The sequence below is a fragment of the Poecilia formosa genome, unplaced genomic scaffold, assembly GCF_000485575.1.
Source record: "Poecilia formosa unplaced genomic scaffold, Poecilia_formosa-5.1.2 Scaffold122, whole genome shotgun sequence".
Classification (NCBI taxonomy): domain Eukaryota; kingdom Metazoa; phylum Chordata; class Actinopteri; order Cyprinodontiformes; family Poeciliidae; genus Poecilia; species Poecilia formosa.
Genome location: NW_006800061.1, coordinates 984,015 through 1,006,392, shown reverse-complemented (window position 1 = coordinate 1,006,392; position 22,378 = coordinate 984,015). Strand labels below are relative to the sequence as shown.

The 22,378-nt window shown below is 41.3% G+C and overlaps 1 protein-coding gene and 1 long non-coding RNA gene across 6 annotated transcripts; both read left to right on the top strand.

Annotated features, from left to right (window-relative positions):
• The first annotated feature begins 400 nt into the window (after positions 1–400).
• LOC103144166 (atypical kinase ADCK3, mitochondrial-like) lies at positions 401–19,065 on the top strand. 5 transcript variants are annotated; one of them, XM_016675884.1, is made up of 17 exons: positions 401–493; positions 5,372–5,472; positions 6,645–6,727; positions 6,817–7,061; positions 7,152–7,335; positions 7,452–7,518; positions 10,947–11,021; positions 12,129–12,257; positions 13,368–13,453; positions 14,295–14,435; positions 14,710–14,791; positions 15,126–15,219; positions 16,089–16,230; positions 16,388–16,495; positions 17,134–17,199; positions 17,310–17,396; positions 17,495–19,065. In XM_016675884.1, exons 2-17 carry the CDS (start codon positions 5,379–5,381, stop codon positions 17,783–17,785), a joined length of 1,974 nt encoding a protein of 657 aa, XP_016531370.1. In that variant the 5' UTR covers positions 401–493; positions 5,372–5,378; the 3' UTR covers positions 17,786–19,065. The 5 variants fall into 5 exon arrangements, with proteins under 5 accessions (XP_016531370.1, XP_016531369.1, XP_016531371.1 ...); XM_016675883.1 differs by having other exon boundaries at positions 418–837; XM_016675885.1 differs by lacking the exon at positions 401–493 and adding an exon at positions 1,017–1,276.
• Positions 7,529–9,475, top strand: LOC107837204 (uncharacterized). Its single transcript, XR_001663207.1, has 2 exons — positions 7,529–8,188; positions 8,253–9,475. It is a non-coding gene; the product is annotated as an uncharacterized LOC107837204 (long non-coding RNA).
• Positions 19,066–22,378: the final 3,313 nt, after the last annotated feature.

The window sequence follows — 22,378 nt, the reverse complement described above, 5'->3', positions numbered from 1 at the left end:
TTTCAAAGACGAGACTTTACAGACGTATGAAACGTCAAACTCTGCACACCGCCAAGTTAAGCGGAAAAACAAGAGTCCACGTCACCGCGCTGTCGTCTTACCACCAGCAGATGGCACCAAAAAACCAGTTAGTCAGAAATGTGAGTAATAAGTTATTTTGCTGCTTTTGTGTTGCTTTCTGCTGGCACAACACTTGGACATATGTATATTTTGAGTGTAAATCTGTATGCGTGTGAAGGTCATTCACCTGACATGCCATTGACAGCCGCCAGAGCTTATCTGCACTGCTTTCCTTCAGGAACAACATGGGGCCTCCCGGATATAACTCCCTCGACTGTAAACAAACTATCAAGAGCCAATGAGAAAGAGTGGGCGGGGCTTAATAGAGGAAAAAATACAACCAGAGCCCTGCAAATCCGAGGTTATACCGTGTAGATGCATAGCAATGACTTCAGGAATAAGAACCGAGGGGACGGGAAAGTAAACTGTTCAGGTGAGCCGTGTGAAAGGTTGCTTTTGATCGCAAGATAAAGGTTGCGCCAATAAGTGGCCCTGGCTGCTACATGAAGTTGGGAAACAGGGTTTGACCTCGTGTTGACAGACAGCCTGGATTAAACGCTGCCTGCAGGAGGAGCAGCGGGAGGAGAAGGAGAAGAAGAGGAATCAATTCTTACAAACAGTTTCAATCAAAAATAATAATAACAACAACATCCTCTCCATATCTCAACTGTGCAACCGCAAAAGGGGAGTGTTTACTCTGAGACGCTTGCCACTGTTGACCTCTAATAGACTTGGAAGGAACCAGCAGCAGAGACTCTGCAGGACAGCTGCTGGCTGGTGAGTTCCTCAAACCCAAACATTGATTTTCGTGCATCGACGCGTGGGAGCAAAACAACGCACCGATAACCCAGTTAATGCTGAAACAGTCGTATTGTTTTCCGCAGCTTCAGCCTGAAACGGGTTACGTTGCAAATTCTTGGTCAGCGTGCTGACGTCCCTGGCATATGGCGGCGGGTCTATGGCCGCCTTCACTAATGCTAAACTTAGCGAGCTGCTCATACAAACTTTGCCCTGGCTGCCGAATGACACAAACCACACGGCTACGGACGCTTTAAGACGCTCAAAATGGTAGCGTGAACTCGGGAGTTCATACTTGCAAACGGCTCGTGAGTTTTCGTCAAGTCTCGTGGCTCCACGGAAGCCGTCGGTCGCAGATTTTAAAAGGAGGCCACTGTGGTCGCTTTTTGAAGAATATAGCGGAGTGACCCTTTAAAAGGTGAAGTGAAACTGCTTGCAATAACTCTCAAGTTGAGGATTGCGTAAAAGTGTTTCTGAAAGGATGTTATGGCATAACGTCGAGTAGCTAGATAGTAAAAACTATAAATGTTTACGTTTTTTTTTTAAAGCGAGACTGGTGTATTTATGAGTTTATTTTTAATTATTACAGCGGACAATTTAATATAATCGTTTTAGAGGTTGTTATGATCGGTTTTTCCAAGCTTTTAGAAAGACTCATTCATTTTACTAGGATGTTTTATTGTTTACTCATTGCCTTACTCTCTTGATTTATTGTGCGATCGTATATAATTTACTAAATTTATTTTCTTTTAAGGTACTTTGAGTCTGTGATTGCAGTATTAAATGTGCTATATCAATAAGGGTGCCTCTGTCTGAGGGCTATTCTAGTTTTTTGTTTTGTTTTTTAAACTTCACTTAATCATCTCAATGAATCTGATCTGAAACATTTTACACAGAAATGAGATTCTTTAACATCACTTTTGAGATTTATAAAAGCCTTCTCTGCGGGGACCCCTTGCCCCCAGCGTTTTCAATGTATGATTCTTCAAAACACAGGTTTGGTATTTTTATTTCTGAAAAAAAAAAAAAGTTTGAATCCTTAGTTTTCTCCAAAATTAGGCTAAGCAACTTTGTTTATCCATAATAGTCTGGGTGCAAAATGAGGGGTTCATTCGGAGCAACAAACATGCAAAAAAGTCACAGAGATAAACAAAACGTTTACATTGATGTTCTTCTGTAATTGCCTCCGAAATCACCAATCTTAACAAACCTATGTTAAGAGAACAATTAACATCTTGCTTCATTAATTTGGGTTTGTCGATAATAACTGTCCTGTTTAAAAGCCCATATTAACCTAAAAAAACATTATTGAAATCAGTAAGAAGAACTAGAGATTCTGTATCACATCTCTAGTTCAATCCGGAATCCAACTCATTCGCCGAGATCTAATACGTAGACGGTGAATGAGAAACATTGTGATGACTATAAAGACATTTTGAGTAATCCAAGAGCAATATTAAACAATAATTTTTCAATTTTATGTCTTCCTAATGTTGCACAGTTCTCTCTTGATTCCAACAGAGTATACACGGCAAGACTATCCACTCACTCGTTAAAGCATAGGTGATTTGTATTCTATTCAAAAACTGTAAAAATAAATAACATGACATTGACAATTACAAATTTCACCAGCGTGGTGTACCCGTTACAAACCATTTGTAACAAACATAGTCATTTACTAACATGGAACTGAGACCAAACTCCAGCTTCGTCATCTTTCAGGGAACATGATCTAATTCAGCTTTCCCCAGTAAGAAGTGGTGATGCCGCCGCAGTGGCACTTCGCCACTTCACAGCAACGGGAATCGGTTTCCCACTTTTGGCTCAGGCTCAGTGGTCAAGGGCGGCGATGATTTACTGTCGGGGCTCCATGAGGTGCAGCTAACAGCATTCAGACAGTGACTCAAGCTGCTCAGCTATTCCCATATCGTCCCGTGGAGCAGACGCCAGCTGAGGATTACATGTGTGTTCTTGTGCAGAGAAAGTTCGGCACACAATACGTCGCATCAGCACAGAGTGTGAGCTTTAAGAATAGCCTCTGTGTTTTTCCTCTCCCTCGCTACAGTGTTGGGTAAAAAAGCATTTCCTCAATCAATCTGTTTACCCACAGCTGATGTGTTTCTAAGGTGTTTAAATGAACGGTTTTATTAAGCTCTTAAAAAGTTGTTTGCTTTTTGTTTCGCAAAGTCTGACAAGTTGATTGCCTGTGTCATCTTTGAGATCGATAACAATTATAGGTTTATTATTAACGTGGCTGCATTGGATGTAATAATACTTTAACGATTGAGTGAAAGTAGCATGATTTCGTGGAATCTTTATAATTCAGTTGTAAGTTAATTATAGAACATGATCAAATAGTTTTTATTTCAAACAAAAAAGCTACAATTTGTACTATTGTTGCTATAAAAAATATATAATTTTATTTCTCTGATAAATAGACAAAAAAAAAAAAACTGCTGAGCTAACACCAGCTAAATTTAAGTGATAGTTTTCAAGCTGTTTTCTGCAGATCAATAAACCTTTTTTATTAGGAAAATCTATTTTTTCATTAAAAATAGATTTAAAACTTACACTGCGCAAACAGCAAGTTGATATTGGCTAACTAGTGAGTGAGTGTATCTGTAGCCACTCTGCAGTCGGCTGCTTAGCAGACGCTGCTTATAATTTTACAAATGTATTGCTATCATAGGAATAAGGTATTTTTTGTTTTTGTTCTATGTGTTGCTCTGTTATGGGACTGAAGAGAGGACAAAAAACTCAAAATGATAATAATAATAATAATAAAACTGCAAGGATGAAGTTACTGCTACCACTTTCCTGATAGGTCGACTTTGATCCCATGACCACATGCATGCCTGTTGCCCTGACAACACACCCTTCCTGCCTGTTTTCTGTTCTTTCCCTCCACAGGGCAGACCCTTCTAGTCCTGGCCAGGCTAAAAAGCCTAAAATGCTGAACTTGTTGCAATCTCATGTTTGTTATCTAATGCTAATTTTTATTTTATTTTATTTTTTACTATTCTTTACTGCTTCATATCATCGTTTATAAGCATGGGAAAACTATGAAAGCCTTCTTTGATTGAAACGCACAGCAAGCAACAGGTGGGGGAGGGGCATCGCTGCCTCACTCTGCAGTGTGACCAGAAAGTGGTCACTCTTGGCACTTAATGGATTTTCCTGGAAATAACTACCAACCATAAAATTATTATAAAATATTCACTCTTAGTAAGGCAACTATACAATTAGCAATCGCTTAATTTGTGAATCTAATTTCAGCCTTTATTTACTACCATTTTTGGTGATATTTGCAAAAAAAAAAAACAAGAAAAAAAAACATAGAACCCCATAATAACTCATGTTATTAGTCAGCTTTTTATTTGTGAATGAACAGATTTGTTCCCTGAAAATGACGGTTCACTGCTTTTACCTCCCGGTCCTGTAGAACCAAAACAAAAGCCGCGGCCTCTTGCCGTGATCAAAAGTCCGACTAATACACGTTAAACAATACTACTCTGATAAGATAGATGATTAAGTTTGTTTTTTTTTTTTTTTTTTCTTTTTCCCCACCCATGTTCACATGAGTTGTAAAGTATACACAAAACAGGCCTGAAGCAGGGAGATGACCTAATTACCGACTGCCAGTGTATGTATAGCGCTTCACGCATGCTCACATTTTGCTAAGACTCAGCAGCATGAGCTGTTTCCACTTGGCCTCGACTGTGTTGTGTCAAAGCGCATTGTCGCACCCTCGGTGGATCACCTGTGTGTCAAAACAGCAGTAGAATATTGCGACACACTCAGGAATGCAGATGAAAGCTCTGCTGTTTAGATAAGACTCACAGATCTTATTTTCTTTGTGGCCTGAATTAACCCCGATCTGTTTTGCTTAGTGGTAGGGCTTTGAGATGAAGGTTAATAGAAAGCAGTCTCGTATAATAAAAAAAAATATATATAAAAAAATATATATATAATAATATAAAAAAATAAAAAAAACACCTCAGAGAGCGGTACAGTGCGGCTTCAGGCCTTGAACATAAACCAAACACATGCACCTACAGTGACTGGTGTCCTGAAATAGCTGCAGCGTTTGTTTTGCACTCCTCCCCTTTCAATTCCAGTGACATTTTCAGATTCGGTCTTGGACTGCATATTCACAGCTCACCCGAGCAAGAGTCGCCTTTCCCAATCTGTGTGTGTGTGTGTGTGTGTGTGTGTGTGTGTTCTCATCCAAGCAGGGGACAGAGTGGAGGTCGTGTATTTTTAGGTGACGATTTAAAGTCAGAACAGCTGTGTATGTTTGTTGGCGAGCTCACTTATTGGCAGGAACGAGAGTGTTGACAAGTTTTATTCCTTTCCATTTGCTTCCTAGTCCATCTTCAGGTCTTTGTTTCTGTGGACGGGGTTACATATCTGAATGTGTGTTTTTGTTTTTTGTTTTTTATTTGTATTAATTTATTATGTTCCCCTGAATGTATAAGGTAGCGTTAATCTCTGTTGTTCTTTCTGTGTCCAGCACCATCATGGCGGGTGATATGATGTTGCTTATGCGAGGCTTGGCCAAGTTGAGCCAGGCTGTGGTGGAGACCCAGAGCAATGCCGTGCGCAATGGGACCGGTATGTACACTGTGTAACGGCTTTCTAACACCTTTCCCACATTTCTTTTTATTTGCAAGTTATTTAGCAGCATGTGGACCTGGAACCAAATATTAGATGTTTAACGATGTGGGGAATTGAGATGCTACTTAGCTAGCCATGTTGGTTAGCTGACTGTGACTGTGGGGGAAAAAAAAGCTCCAGTTTTAGTTCGATTGGCCAGAGATCATCTGCGAATTGTGGTTTTCAGGTTTTCTCACAGATTCACAGCTGGATTGTAGGTCTGGACTATGACTGGGACATTTCTAACGCAATGTAAATATGCTTTGATCTAAACCATTGAAATTGTGATATTGGATTTATGTTCCTGCTGGTTCACCTTTAACCCAGCCTCCGTTATTTCTCCCCATCCACCGTCTCTTCTAGATAAAAAAATATCCCTCAGCATTATGCTGCCATCACCAATTTTCTCCTGGAAAACATTTGCATAGCCATTAACGTATTGTTTTCCTCTTCATTTATGCGCTACTTTTTGATTACATAGAAGTTTGTTATTCTTAATATGATAATCTGTGGGGGAAAAAAATCTCTTTTGCAAGTACCTTAGCAGTGGGTTCTTCTTTTGTCTATACTGATTTCTGTACTTAAAAACAAACAAAAAAATCCAACACGTATTTATTGGCAGTATTAGTTGGAGGCGTTGGGTAAATGGAAGGGAAAGACTACAGCTTTGAAAGTCAACATAAGCTCATAACAGCCGCACTAGTAAGATGTCTCGGGGTCACGCAGGGCGTCGTAACCCAAAGCTTTGTACAAAATTATGTTTAAAATTCATGTAGTTAATGTTTTTTGATGTTTGAAAAGATCCCTCTTTGTGTTGCAGCAGTAAAAATCTGCGTCTTGTGCTACGCTTAACATATGGCTTGGGTGATGTATAAAATATGCACGGTGTCAGATCAGCTTTCACAGCATCTGTGCTTGATTTGGTGGACAGTTGTTCCATTGCCAAAATGTGTCTCCTGCTGTTTTGCACCTGGAGCTCAGGCAAGTCAACAAACCGCACGAGTCAATAGTATTGGATTGGCAAAAGGGAAAAATACAACTTTCATATCAGACCAAACTGTAAGCAACTTAGGATAAATACACATCTTTAAATTCCTAATGACATTTTTTATTTTATTTTTTTTACTCAGGAGTTGCAGGCGTCGGTGCCGCTGTCCAGACCGTCCAATCAGCCGCAGAGCAAGGCCTGTCTGTAGCCATGTCGAAAATACAGGCGAGTTTCCGTTTAATCGGTTAGTCTGCGGCAGAGCGGCGTCTCGCTAGTTGATTTGTAACCCGAGTACGTCTTCCTTTGGTTTCCAGGAGCTGTCTGGTCAGCAGCAAAGCACCTCTGAGTCGGAGTTGGATTTTCCTCAGGATGAGACGCCGTTCGCATCGTCGGAGTTCAGGGAAGAACACGCAGACTTTACAGCTCATCACACAGAGACGGGTACTGACGGGTTGGCAGGGACCAGCAACACGAGCGGGAAAAAGTCAATGTTTGAGGGATACAAAGATCCAAGCGGCCAGTTCAGTGGTCACACAAGATCCTACCACCAACACGCCAGGTCTGTTTCTGTTAACAGCCTATATTTTTAAGTGACATTTCTGTCGGATTGTGTATTTAACGGTAATAATATGTCTTTCGTGTTTTACAGGCATTTCCTTGGACATCAGCGGTACAACCACAGCCTGAGCAGGCACGTGCTGCAGGGGGTTAATTATCCACACCAGTTCAGGAGCTACCACCAGGACCAGTCCTCAGTGGGAGGACTGACAGCTGAGGACATTGAGAAAACCAGCCAGAGCAAGAGGGCTGACTCGAAGCCGCACAAGCAGATGGTAACTCCTGTTCCCATAACAACAGCTGGCGCTCGTACTCCTGGCAAACATCAGCTTTGCGCTTCCCGGTTTAACAACGTGATGCGAAGGTTTCGTCACTTTTGTGTCGTCCGCAGCTGAGCGAACAAGCCAGAGAGAGGAAGGTGCCTGTGACCCGGCTCGGCAGATTGGCCAACTTTGGAGGTACGACCAGATTACTGCGTCTGAGTCTGCGGGTGACTCATCGGCTGTCAGTCTGACTACATCTGCGGTCATGGGTGCCCTCCTGCGAGTGTGCACGTACATCAGCAGCAGACTGTAACCATGGCAAAAAACAACCCAATCAGTGAGCTAGATTACATTACTGCTAGAGTCCTTTCCGGGTTCACAGCTGCAACAAATATCCTTACAACCACAATTATTAGATCATGTTTATGAAAGAATAAATAAAAACTATTATCAGCGGACTCCTTTGAGGGGTCATAACCCTGACTAAATGGTTCATACATCTGGTATTGAAGCAGAAATTTAGAACAAAAATGAACACACACAATCTAATCGATTTTCATTTTCAAAGCAACAATTATTCCTAATCAAACAGGAAATAATGTAACATACTGGTAATTACAGGTATATTGGCATCTACTCTGTATATTAGCTTAACATTCACTAGACAGGCCACCCAATTAAAATTTTTCAGTAAAGAATATAAAATCTTTTTGATGTCTTCCACGGATCTTTAACCGCAAGTCCACGGAGCCTCGAAACAAACGGCCAAATTACCGACTCTGCATGTCTCCTGTTTGTTCTGCGGCCTCCCGCTGACGGTCCAGTTATTAGGACGAGGCGTGCTGAAGCAGAGACGCGTGTAAAAGTTGCGGTTAACAGGCCCTGGAGGGCTGGAGTTAGAGATATCCGTTTATGAGGAAGACAAGCAGATATTAACTGGTTGATTACTGAGGCGATATGCTTGCCAGTAGCTGGCTGCAATAACAAATGCGCTGTTGGGAGCTCGCCAGATGTAGTTTTGAAATGCCCTTACCGAAAGAAGAGTAGCCGGTAGATTAATTTTAGTTGCCGCGTCACGACTGTTCATGTTGAAATATTTTCAAATGTCAGACTTTGCCTTTCTTGTATTCCTTGGATCCTTCTGTCTTTACTCCCTCATGCCCCGTTTCTCCTTTTTCCTTATTTCCTTCCTTCCTGATACCGATAACTGGGTCATGGCTACTAGACCCGATAGGACGGGGTCCTCTTTGTCTCGAACAGGCGGTGTTAAACGTTGGTCAAGCTTCACCGGAGTAATTTTATTACTCGAGTTGGTCTTTCACTCCTTTAAGATTGGGCCGCTTGCTTCACAATCATTACGTGACGGAGTCACAGTGTTACAAGATCAGTAACGGAACATTACAGACTTTTTATCTTCTAGTCTAAAACGCTCCTGTAATGACGGTTCTTAACCTCATCGCCTCCGGGGTAAATGCTGCGAATGTTACAGAGAATCCTCAACACCCTGTAGTTTATCTATCTCAGACTAATCACAGACGAATGGGGAAAATCTCAGATTACAGCGCATCCAGTCTGTAGCTTGTAGCTTAATTTAAGATGCTGTATACACGACAATCTGTCGTCAGCTTTAAACCGGAACTTTGAAAGCGACTACACGGCGAACAAAAGTTAAACCCAGAGCGATCTGGGATAAATTGGGAGAGGACGCGGCCGACACAAACACGGGCGTCAGAATTTAGCTGCAGCTCGTTTCCAGTCCAGCGGGACCCACTGGGGCCGCAACGCCATGCGGCGGGTAGCTGATTCAGCATGTCGACGGTCGTGACACTTAGAAGGTGTTGAAAAGTGTGGGCAGAGCAGGTTTAGCAACGTGGCCTCTGCTCGTCCTTCGCTCTCCAGTAACGGTCGGCAAGAAACGTCAACAGGTCCATTGCCTTTCACACAGCCGTGTGTGGAAAATGTACACATTTTAGTACGGGGAGAAGGAAAAACAAAAACAGCATCAAGGTTTATAGTCATGACTCGGTTGGCTTCTTTCCCTGGCTACAACCTAGCTCCGATGTCTTCTTGCCGTTGCCGTGATTCTCACTGACGTCAAAGATTTTGCTGAGGGTTTTGAGGACTTTTTGAGTGAGAAAATCATCTTGCATATCTAAAAAAAAAAATAAAAATAAAAAAACATAGAATTATGGAATTGTTGGGTAAGTCTAAGATAAAAGTTGCTGCATGTCTCCAGATTAATTTTGAGTGCACAAGTGAAGATTTGTATGGTTCTTTAGCCAGTGATAAGAAGGAAATTGGACTACATGATGTCTGAGTTCAGTGGCTTGGAAACCTAGCAAACAGGTACCCCAACTGGGGTATAAAAGTTTGCTGTGTGTATGCTCAGATCTGTGATCTTTGTGAAAAAGATAGACTAGGTGATTTCAATGCTGATACTCTGACACGGATGTTTATTTCCAAGTGTCACCAAATTAATCTACACTGATTAATAAAAAAAAGACCCACATATGAAGTTATTTAGTTTACAGAGAACTCATTTGAAGTACAGTCATTAAAATAAAACCCGCCCATATTCTTCCTTGATAAACCTTTTGCTCATTAGGAGCTGTTTGGTTATCTGCAGCTGTGGCAGGAGTTGTGCTGTGTCCTTGTTCCTTCCTTTAATAATGCAAATAAATATTGCAATAACTGCATGTGCTTTTATGGTACGACTTAAAATTGTTATTTAAGGTGTTTTAAATGTTACTGTCTAACATATGTTTTATAAATAGCAGCCATCTTTAAATAACTATAGATGTATTCATTTCATACCAGCTGTATTCGAAATTGTCTTGTGTAAATAATAGTTAATTGACGGCGTTTGACAGAGCACATACACAGAGCAGTATTTTTGTAAACGCATTGCTGCTCCGTCGGATCAGATGATGGACAGACGCTTGTGCTCGAGTTGGAAAAGTGCCTGTCAGACAGGGATGAGGACACACTGACCTTAGAGAGATGTATTCATACTCGCCTCTAATTGCACGATTAGGAGTCCGTCTTTTGTTTTGCCTCTAACATCAGCATTAAAAGAACAGCGTTATGCTGGATTCACGTATTCAGACTCCGTACATTTAGGCTGCGATTACTGCTGAGGACATCGGGCTGCATGTCGGGCGGTAAAGACGCACAGCGTCCTCCTTTTTTTTTTTTTTTATCCACGCTCAGCGACACGGCGCAGATTTGTTGTCGATTACGTAATGCGAGGTTACGTAAGGTGAAAGCTCGACATGGAGGAACTTGTTCACAAACAGTCCTCTGCTTTGTGTTTTTACTATCAACAGATAGGTTCCTCAAAGGAAGCGGCTCGGTTTGCATTGCTCTGCTCCACGGCGGAGCTTTCATTGGCCAGAGTTAAGCGCCGCACTTTTGCACACAGAGAAACGCTCCATGTTTACATGCTTGCAGTTTGACTGAAAAGCTCTTTCAGGTCACTGCATGGCGCCGTTTTTTTTGTTTTTTCTAGTGTCCCTGCTGCTTTGAGTGTAATCTGTACCTACGTGTAAAAATGCATCGATGTTTTATTTCTTTATAAATGAATTTAATGGAATATCTGTGTGTGTGTCTCTGTTTCTGCACAGGTTTAGCTGTGGGTTTAGGTATTGGAGCCCTGGCAGAAGTCGCAAAGAAGAGCATCGGAATGAACGGAGCTGCAGGTACAGTGAACACGTCGAAGTTATTATTCTGGTGTGAATATTAATGTTTTGAGTGTCTGTATTAAGACATGCATCGCATGTTATGCGTTCTTCTCCACTCGAGATGAAAACATCTCGTCGTCTCTCATGCACGTCGTCACATGTTACGCATATTTCAAAAACCGCCTCCCCGATGAGCTCGCCTCTTAAGCAAGCGCTGCCTCTCTGTTCCAATGACCTACTAATCCTAAGCTGTAACAGAGCTGCCCGGCGTAAATCCCAGGCTTTTGTGCTTCTGCTGGCCGGTATTTTTATCTACATTTATTCTCTAATCCCAGCGAGAACGCTCCGAACGATGGGTAAATCTTTGCCAAAGCCTCCTGAGGTGTCTACCTGATGGCCCACTGACATAAACACGCACAATCACTCCCCCGCCTCGGCGCGTTTTTGTAAACGACGCCCGGCGGACTGTCGTCCCCACATGTTTACAACTACAGCGGGTCGTGTTCTGTTCTGGACGAGGTTGGGAGCGAGAAAGCTGCACCTTTTTAAAATATCTGTAATGTTTGGTCGGGTTCAGACACTTTTTTTTTTTTCCCAAACTCAGGACATTCCTTGTTTACTTTTACAGAAATATGAGAGAATCCAGCTTGTCAGGCTTATTTTGTCTGTGGCCAAACCAAGTTGTCAGACCGTTCAGAGCTTTTGCGTCATTTTGCAACGTTTTTGCCCGGGTGTTCACCGTGTCTGCTACATAGTTTTGTGGAAAATTGGAAACAGAACTGTGAGATGTTCGAGGGTTAAAGATATTGTCTTATAAGACAACTCTGCTATAAACATCCCCCACTGATTTCTCCTTCACCCCTCAGCTGCGTCTCTTGATCTTCATGATGCTGTTTGTTCACTGATGTTCTCTAACAAAATCCGAGACAGTCATAGAACAGAAAACCCGTTTAATCGCTCCTAAACGTAGCGGAAAAAAAGTTACACTTTGTGAATTTGACCGGTTTCATCCCATCTGTTTTTAATGAAAACCTGCCAGATGTGAATCAGAATCCTCTGCTGTTTCATTCAAGCCTACGTCTATGAAACCCAAATAAAATGTTTTTGTTTATTTTTTTTCCCCAGGTGAAAATAAGAAAGCCGTTCTGGACTCCAGCCCCTTCCTGTCCGAGGCCAACGCTGAGCGCATCGTCAGGACCTTGTGCAAAGTCAGAGGAGCCGCTCTCAAACTTGGACAAGCTCTAAGTATCCAAGGTGAGCTGCAGAACATTAAATTAATAACGTTTATTCTCGAAAACTTTATTCAAAGCCTCACGATAGTGTTTGTGATTCACAAAGTGTTTTAGAAGATGTCGACGGGGGGGATCGATGTCCTTAATGTGTTTAAAATTCATTTTTGTCAACGGGATGCATTCCTTTCGAGCTGATTGTGCAAAAGGAATGAAAACACAGATGTTTTATGGCCGTGTCTGCGTTATTTCTCCGTCGGAGCTTTTTGCACTGACACTGACCTGCATCTGGATTACAGGTTTATTTGCTTTCAAGCAATCTCCAGATAATTAAAGTACACCGCTAACCGCAGCAGACAGGCTTGCGGCGAAGTTATGAACCCAGCTCAGGTAACGGCAATAAACACCTCGTCCTGAATTTGTTTACCACCACTGGCCTGTCCCACAGCTCGACCTTGTCCTGCTTAGCTCCCTCCTGTGGTATTCAGGTTCACCATAAACATGCTGGTCCAAACTTGGAAAGCGCAATTCAGGGAATGAGTAAACATAGCCGTACGTACTCAAGCAAAAAGGACATAATCTTCCCACTGTTTTCCTGTCAGGTTCAGACCTGGCGCACACGGATGGCAGAGCGGGGACTGCTGTCTTTAAACCGGTGATTCCTAAATAATGACGGAGGCGGTCCTCGGCCTCAGATCCTGTAAATGGTGCAGATAAGCTGAGTGAATCAATAAAAATCGCTGCCCTCTGCTGACGTTTATCTGTCACAGCGGGAATGCTGCTCTTGGATCGTTCCGCCGTTGTTCCCTTTCACCACAAGTCCAAAATAGTGCTCACCTTCAGAGGTCCCAGCTGTTTCAAAGGTTAATAATAGTCGCAGTCGCTGCCAAGTAGAGCACAGTTTTCACCAAAACGTCTGGAGCTCCTATACCTCCGCAGTTAATCTGCTTATCAGGATTTATTTCCCCAGTAGGCATGTGAGATTTTATGTTGTTCTGCGGGCCTGTTAATATAGTTATTATAATCTTAAAAAACCTTAGGTCCAGTACTTTTTTGAAAAAATGTGTCTTTTGCAAATTTTCAGTTCAGTTTCCATGTCTTGCTGAGGAACATTTTGTGTTTCTGTGTGTTTTAGACGATGCGTTCATCAATCCTCAACTCGCCAAGATCTTTGAGCGTGTCAGGCAGAGCGCCGACTTCATGCCAATCAAACAGATGACAGTAAGTGTCTTCTCTCCAGCAAAAACCTTCATATTTACGGATGAATGCAAATTAGTCATACACCCAGCTTTACGTTAAACTTAAAGATTTAGATTTAAATCAGTTTTTTAAATTCACCAACATGTTTCTAATGATTGAAAATAATATTAGCATTTTGAAGTGGTGGAACCAGAGTCTAGACTTGAATCGGATAGGGAACTTTTATAGGGATAAAAAGATTAGGGTGATGACAAGGACCCCTTAGATTAAGAGTTAAAATATCAGTAGAAAGAAACTAAAAGTCGCTTTATAAGAAGGATTTTATTTCTGTAATTGATGAGACTTTTTCATTTATTATTTATTTGTATTAGTATTTGCCTTCGCTACCAGAAAAGAAACTTGATAACTTTAATTCTATTATCTGTGTTAGGTGCATGGATAATCATGAGTTTAAATATATATGATGAGATGTACATATATGACGGGCAAAGACTTGACAAATGACAGACTTATGCTACGCTATGCATACGCTTTGCCTGCGCCGGTGAAGAATTGCTCAACTCGCCATGCTAAATCCTCTTAGGTTAGCTTCTGACTGAGTTATTCATCAATCCCTAGTTCCCAAGTGGACATTTACATCCGTATGGGAACTGTGTTAAAGTGTAAAGGTCTGAGAAGAAGATTGAGGATTACTTAAAAAAAAAAAAAAAAAAACTTTCTAAACAAAGTTTGTTTCTTTAATCTGGGATCTGATTGGAATTTTCAATTGCCGGATGAAGTAACTGTACTCCTACTATTCATTTAAAATCACTTAAAATGAGGGGAAAAATAGAACAAGACATTTGTTTTTCTCCATGTGCAGAAGGCGCTGAACAGCGACTTGGGTCCAAACTGGAGGGACAAGCTGGTGTCGTTCGAGGATCGTCCGTTTGCAGCCGCCTCCATCGGGCAGGTGCACCTGGCGAGGATGAAGGACGGCAGGGAGGTGGCCATGAAGATACAGGTTAGGGCGTAAACGTGTGTGTGGACACAGGACATTCCCGTGTTATTAGGACCAACAGGATTACTGGAGAGAGTGTGCGTACGCCGTCCATAATCTGATCCCTCTGATCTGTTTACAGACAGGTCAGAGTCTCTGTAGAACAAGTCCAGCTGACATGAGGGAGGACTAGTTATAGTAGAACTACAGTATATTAAAAAGATTGAGTTTAAGACATGAAATTACTGAGTTGAAATAAACGAAGCTACTTTTTTTTTTTCTCTGTTTCTGTCCTCAGTATCCTGGTGTGGCTCAGAGCATCAACAGTGACGTCAACAACTTGATGACTGTGCTGAACATGAGCAACGCTCTGCCTGAGGGTACGCACTCACCAAACCCATCCCAACACGCAGCAACCTAAAGCCTGCTGAACACGTTGACCAAAAGCACGCCGGTCGCCTCCCTCTATGTTTCGCCCTCCTTTCTGTTTTATTTCATCTCCATTGGGCCTCCAAGACCTGCATTACTTTCACTTAGTCAGACATCTGCTTAACGTCTCAGAGAGCGGTTGCATCTCTGCAAGCTGGAGACTTCTTTGACTCTTTCTCCATCTTGGTTAAGGGGAAAGAAATCTACCTGTCAACACACACTTAAAATATTTGGTAAATGTTTTTTTTCCTTCTTGAATTTGTTATTTTCTTTGCTCGTCTCTAGGTCTGTTTCCAGACCATCTGATAGATGTGATGAGGAGAGAGCTGGCCCTGGAGTGTGACTACATCAGAGAAGCTCAGTGTGCAAAAAAGTTCAGGTACTTTAGAGAAAATGTGTGATTTTTTTTTTTTAATCTGCACAAAACCCCTTCATGTTGCCTTCTGATAGTTTTATATTTCCAAGCCTTCCTGTGTAAATTTTACAACAGCTGCTGAAGAAAATGTAATTTAATTTAATTTTTTGTGTTTTAATTATTCAATTATTGTGAAGTCATTCTACCACAGATTAATTCTCCAGTGTTTTGGATGGACAATCCTTTAGTTTTGGGGAGTTTCGCAGGTGGTTAGTCAGAAAAACAGCACCTTTGTTTTGAAATTAACAGTAGCTGCTGTGTTCAGATTGGTGCATTACCGCCACCTTGTGGTGTAATTGGAAACATGCCACAGAGTTCTTTTTTTTAAGAGTGTGAAGTTTTAATTTGATCATTTTCCATGTCTGGTTAAGTACAGAAAATTGAAAATTGAGTGTGAAAAAATGATTTTCAAACTTTATACACTTTTGTCCTCTAATGTTTGCCATAAAACTTTAGTCAGTAGAAAACAACTTACATATATTGGATGGCAGCCTATATTTAAGTCATTCTGTGTGTATTTGTTGCCCTTGCTGTGTTTTGCTTTTGGATTTTTTTTACATCTTTTTTCTGGAGTGATTTTTTTTTTATATATATATATATAAAATAAAAAAAAACAAATATGAGCACAAATGGCTTTTTAGTAGACAAAATTCTCTTGTGTTTTTCTCATTGCTTTCTAAATGTTCAAATTCATTTAATCTTGTATGGGATTGCACTCAGTCACCTCGCTCAGTACGATGCTATGTAAATCGCGACATGCAGATTTACAATACGCACTCCTTGCGTGCTTCGTTGGGGCTCATGGACGCTTGCATCTCCCTCCTCTGACGCAGGGAGCTGCTGAAGGACGACCCGTTCTTCTACGTGCCGGAGGTGATCGACGAGCTGAGCAGCAGCCACGTCCTGACTACTGAACTGGTTCCTGGATTTCCCCTGGACAAGGCAGAGAGCCTCTCGCAGGACCTGAAAGACGAGGTGAGGCTAACGGTTCACCGCGACCCGTTCCGTGTTCCTCTTGATCCCGTTTCGGTAGCGCCACCGCCTGTATGCTGCGAGTAAATATAAATTTGCTGCAGTTGGCGTTAACAGTTAGCCAAACCAAGACACTGGAAGTGTTTGTTTCTTCCCTCAGATCTGCCAGAACATCTTGTTGCTGTGCCTCAGAGAGCTGTTTGAGTTCAGGTACATGCAGACCGATCCAAACTGGTCCAACTTCTTCTACGATCCAAACACGCACAGGGTGAGTCCGCTCACAGCCTAAACAAACCGGTCGGTTATAATACTGTCTGCAGAGATGATGTGCCTCGCGAAAAATATTCCCTCCCCCCCTCGAACTTTTGCCCTGTTGTGCCCGCTCCGGCCACAGGCCTCAGTGTGTTTTGATGGGCTTATTTCTGTCAGACCAAAACAAAGCATGCATGAATTTGCAGTGAAGGAAAATTATAAATCATTCTCAACATGTTTATTCAAAATAAAACTCTGAGAAGTGTGGCAGGCATGTGTATGTTTTCATTTAGCGCTTCAGTTCCTCTCTGATTAGTCATCTGGTTTCATTCTCTCGTTTGTTCTGTATTGTTGCTAACAAACCTTTACAGACTTATATTTATTATCTATAAGCATTGGGTTTTGTATTTAGGGATATCAGACGTCACACTTCTCAGAGTTTTATTTCGAAATGTTTTTTTGTTTTTGTTTTCCCTTCATACTCCTACACTACTTGTGTGCTGGTCGATCGCATAAAATGTCAGTAAAATACATGAAAGCTCGAGGTTGTTTTGCTGAGTAATAAATGCAGAAAAGTTTATTCCACAATTTGCAGATGAGATGGAGAGGAGTACGGTAAAATAAATGAATGACCGTTTCATTATGTATTGCTAGGTGGCGCTGTTGGACTTTGGTGCTACTAGGGGTTTTAATCAAAGTTTCACAGACGTCTACGTAGAGGTAAGGTCATCACTTTATAAGAGCTGAAGGGTTAGTGTGTTATTTTAGCAGGAATTCATTTAGGAGGCTAAATATTCTCTCCACATTTCTTAATCTTCCCGTGCGACCAGATTATCCGCGCCGCCGCCGAAGGCGACAGAGAGGAAGTGCTAAAGCGATCGATCGAGATGAAGTTCCTGACAGGATACGAGTCCAAGGTAATGATGGTTTTTCTTCGCCTAAAGTTTAACGTCTCCTGTTCGCCGAAGACGGCTCCGAATGCGGAGACGTACCCTCACGCTGCCTCCTTCACCAGGCGATGATAAACGCCCACGTGGACGCGGTGATGATCCTCGGCGAGGCGTTCGCGTCGTCCGAGACCTTCGACTTCGGCGCCCAGTCCACCACCGAGAGGATCCACAACCTGATCCCGGTGATGCTGAAGCACCGGCTCACCCCGCCTCCGGAGGAGACGTACTCGCTGCACCGCAAGATGGGCGGCTCCTTCCTCATCTGCTCCCGGCTCAACGCCAAGCTGCAGTGCAAGGATATGTTCCAGAAGGCGTACGAGAAGTACTGGGAGGGCCGCACGCCTCCCTCTGCCTGAGCCGGTCCGGTGCGGACACGACGGACTCGTCCTGGGGCCAACAGCAAAGTGCCGATCGATTGGGTGGGGGGGGCGTGGAGGGGGATGAGTTTAGACAAACTGCAGAGTGGAGGATGTGAGGACATTGCGTTTCCTGTTTGACGTTTCGAGGAGCTATTATACAGTTTCAAAGGAACGTCTGAAGTGGGAGCAGCAGCTTGGTGAACAAAAGGAGATGAATGTAGAAAAGTTGGAGTAATCTCTGCTATTTTCGTTCTGAGTATTTTCTCATTTTGTGTTGCTGTGTTTTCGTTTTGTCGTTCAACTTTTAGATACCATAAACTCGAAACACCTAAAAGTCAGAAAGAAAAGAAATCATGGCATTAATAAGACTTTGTTGGCTTTTCGGGTCTCACTTTTGACCAAGCTGTCTGCGTCGGAAAGAGTAGGTCATTTCGATTTATGAATATAAGGAAAACGCTGATTAAGAATAGCTTAGTGACCGTTTTGTTGTTGAAGTCGAGACGTTTCGTCAGCTTTTACGCACAAGCTCCGACTCGCGGTGTATTATTAGCTCACCGGTCATGTTTCACTCTCGGTTTATAGCTCTGTAGCTGCTTCAATTTCAATGGGACTAACGTCGATGAAAATAGTTTGTTGCATTTAAAAAAAAAAAAAAAAAAAACAAACAAAAAGAAAACTGTTTTGTTTTGAGGCATGATTTTGTTTAAACCAGCTGATAAGTTCTCAATTCTGTCCTGGCTCTGATTTTCAGCCATACTTTTCATTGTATTCCAGTTTGGTTACACGTCTAAAAACAAAATGTGTGTGTTGCTAACACAAAACGAAAGATCCCTCCTGCGGTTAGTCATGAATGTTCATGAGACGACGCGGCGGGCGGGCAGGGAGGCTCATCATCCAGTCGACGCACATCGCTCGCCCGTGGGCTCAAATCGCTTCCCACACGCCGGTGATCTTTCCACGCCTCCTCGGGTGCAGACTCCTCCGTCACCTGGCGGCCATGTGGCTGTGAAAGTTCTCGATGTTCTGATGTGTGAATGCAGTTTTAATGCTACATGGTGTGAAAATGGGGAAGAGAGAGAGAGAGAGAGAGAGAGAGAGAGAGAGAAAAGAGGGTAAAAAAAGAAGCAAAGAATAATGTGCCTGTCATTCTCCGCAGAGGGCTTTCAGCTTGAAAATGTCGATTTTTGTTTCTAATGACCGTTTCCAGTTTTATAATCAAAATGCAACTGAAAGTTAGAACAATATATTGTATAAAGAGATTAAATGTTTAAGCCCTAGCCTTGTGTCTGTGTGGTATTATCAGGTAAAGCAGCTTCCACTCGGTAGAAATGCATTAAAATTTACGTCTGAAAAATCCAACCTTAAATTTTGGAATGGAAGACGATTCAAAATCATCCATCCATCCATTTTCTGAACACCCTTGTCCCTCAGTGGGGTCGGGAGGGCTGCTGGTGCCTATCTCCAGCTAACGTTCAGGGCGAGAGGCGGGGTACATCCTGGACAGGTCGCCAGTCTGTCGCAGGATTCAAAATCAAGAAATATTTATTTTCTTTTCCTGTTTTTTTTTTTTTTTTTTTTAGTTATAGATACATGTAATATCTCCTTTCACTGTGGTTGCTACAGTCTTGAAGAGTCAAGAACACTAAGGGAAAACAAGCTAAAATGGAGAACACAATGTTTATTTCTAAATGTTCCATGTCCTGTTGTCAACATGATAATCATTCCACACAGTTGGATTCATCTGTTGATCTTTCCATCCATACAAATATTCTTGAAATCCATAATTTTTTAATCCTTTAGAGTCTGGATTTTAATTTGACAATTTTCCAATTTTGTGTTTGTGTGGGAGAATGAAAGTTTAGCTTTTTTGAAATTAAAAACTTCATAAGCTAAATCCTACACAAAACCTGCAGGATGACTGAACTCTGAAGGATGATGTCTATGATAAACTAGTTGGACTAAGAACAGCGAAACTTAATCATTTAGGGCAAATCACTACTGCAAATTCACTCTGGATGCAAGTACATCCACAGTGAATGTGGATGTATTTTTTTTATTATTTTTAGTTTTATTTTTGCAAACCTTATTAAACGATCAAAGCTAGTTGCAATTCACATTTTTGTCCAGCATGGGGCGCTGTGGTCTCACTGTCACCTTCATGAGAAACCTCGAGTAACATTTCAGCTCTTGTTGCAGTATTGGAGTGAAATGTAAACGTAGCGGTGTATTTTGACGTTTGTTTTACTTAAATTTTCAACCATATGTTTTACAAACAGCAGCAATGATGAATAAGTTTATGAATACGACGCGCTAAATGGAAGTGCCTCCCCAAGACTGGAGAAGACACAAGCAGGGCACATGGGTTATTATCTGGAGCACGTTAAGAGGTTTAATATTTAAATTTTAGGTTATAATACAATATGCTGTTGTCGGAGCTGTGAGGCTTTAGAAAAGGGAATAAAACAAAACATGATTAGATTCATAAATGATCCACCGGAGCCCTTTAGCATCAAACTCATTTGTTGAACATTTCTGGAGAGAGACAGAGAGACTGAAACTTGTATTTCAAACACGTTTTGTATATCCAGTTAAACTCTGGTATCTTTATTGTGGTGCAGTTTTGAGAAAGGAAATATGTTAGCTTGTTTTTTTTTTTTACAACAAAAATCAGAGATGAGTGCTGTGCATTTGAGTTGGTACTACTTTGAACTGCCTTCCATTGCAAATACATCGACCAGCCTCTTGGGGCATGCTTTGACCAGCTGCCACTTCAATGCTCGATTTGCTTTTGGGCTTTAACTAGGCCATTCTAACATGAGGGTATGTTTTAATCAACAGTAAACCACTCCATTGTGGGCTGTCTGTTACTTCGTCGTTTACTTTCAAAAATTAAGCTGAAGCATGGAATCATTATCTGGAAATACTTACCTTAAATGTGTATTTTAAACAAGAAATATGATAAAAAGATGTAAAAGTGGCCTGTAATTTGAACCCCAAAGTCAATCCAACATTTTTTTTTTTTTTAGCAAATATTTCTATTTATCTTGTCTTCAGTCATGTGTGTGTATTTTGTGACATTGCAGGGTTTTGAGATGATTCCAGAGTCAAGTAGCTGAAAGGCATCTCTGAATCCGGTTGTGTTTACAAGACTATGAGCTCAGCGGGAGCGTTGGGAGGATGTTGCACTCTGAGCCTGTCTGGTCACAAAGAGCAGGCAGCAACAAATCCTTATTTGGTGAGACAGGGCAGCCAGAGAGTCGGTCAGCAATCATTTCAGACAAACAGCTCAGAAATCAGCCTTGACAGTTTACTTCGAGGGCTGATTAGTGAATAGTGTGGTTTGGCACTATTTTTATACTCTCACAACCACGATCGCGGTAGAGATCATTAGTGAGACTACTCACTATTTTTTTTTTGTCATGGAAACAGAAATAATCTTTTTGTAGTTTGGAGTAATTGTGGAAATGCGCCCATGAGAATAAGTTTGACTTGCTAATGCAAATTGGATGGCAATTTATTTGAGAAACTGTTTTAGCGCTTAAATGTTTCGGCAAGCATTTGTAGAGGAAAAAAATAAATAAAATTCCCGCTAATCACTGCTTAACACACAACCGTGGATTATGGTTTTTTTTTTTTAAATGTTCAAAACAACAGAGACATCAGCACTGACAGAGACATCAGCAGGAGGCTCTACAGCCGTGTAGGTTTATTTATGAGTCAGAAATAAATTCACACTTTATTTGCAATCATAGAAAAACTAAACATACAAATGAAGCTAAGGCTGAGCACAGGGTAAAGGCTGCAGGTAAAACAGAAACCCACAGCGCTTGAATTTATAAGCAGGAAAATCTATGAAGAATACGTTTGTGATTTCAATAGAAAAAAAAAACGTACATAATTCAGTAAGTAATGTCCACACAGACTGAGCTTCAAATGACAAAAGTAAAATTTTAGGCTATTTGTTGCATGATTCCTCAAGCTGCTTATGTTTATCCTAGTGCCACAGAAATAAGCTGAAACTCTGACTTAAACTTCTGAGATCTCCATTTGTATTTGCAAGCACACGTCATCATATACATTCATTTGACAGCAAAAAAAAAAAAAAAAAAAAAAAAGTTCACTCATAAAGAAAATATTCTATGGAGCTAAATGACAAAAGCTGTCCAATCCAACAGCTGGTTTTGTGTAGTTTTCTTCCATTCAAACACAAAATCATAATTGAAAAAGAAGATTTTGTAATTACTCAGGTTAGTTAGCTTTGTCTGATTAAAAAAACAAACAAACAAAAAACAACTATTTGCTCATCTAAAATATTTAAGCAAAGACAGAGGGAGCCAAATACTTTTTCACCAAAAACTCTAGCACAATGTCATTATTAAACAACGATACAAGGATTCTCATGACACATAGCAGAAGTTGCTAAATATATACTTACAGTGTTATGTTTGATCTGGATGCTTAAACTGCTTCTAAGTGTAAATGAAATGAAGACACGTCAGTCACTTAAGAGAACATGGATCAGTTGTAAGGCATAGAATAATATCACTTTTACAGACATCATTCATTGTTATTATCATCATCATCATTTTC

Coding starts and splice junctions, on each gene's coding strand:
- LOC103144166 (XM_016675884.1), top strand. CDS start 5,379: ATGGCGGGTGATATGATGTTGCTTATGCGAGGCTTGGCCAAGTTGAGC. Junction 6,728..6,816: donor TAGCCATGTCGAAAATACAG/GCGAGTTTCCGT, acceptor TTTGGTTTCCAG/GAGCTGTCTGGTCAGCAGCA. Junction 7,519..10,946: donor CAGATTGGCCAACTTTGGAG/GTACGACCAGAT, acceptor GTTTCTGCACAG/GTTTAGCTGTGGGTTTAGGT.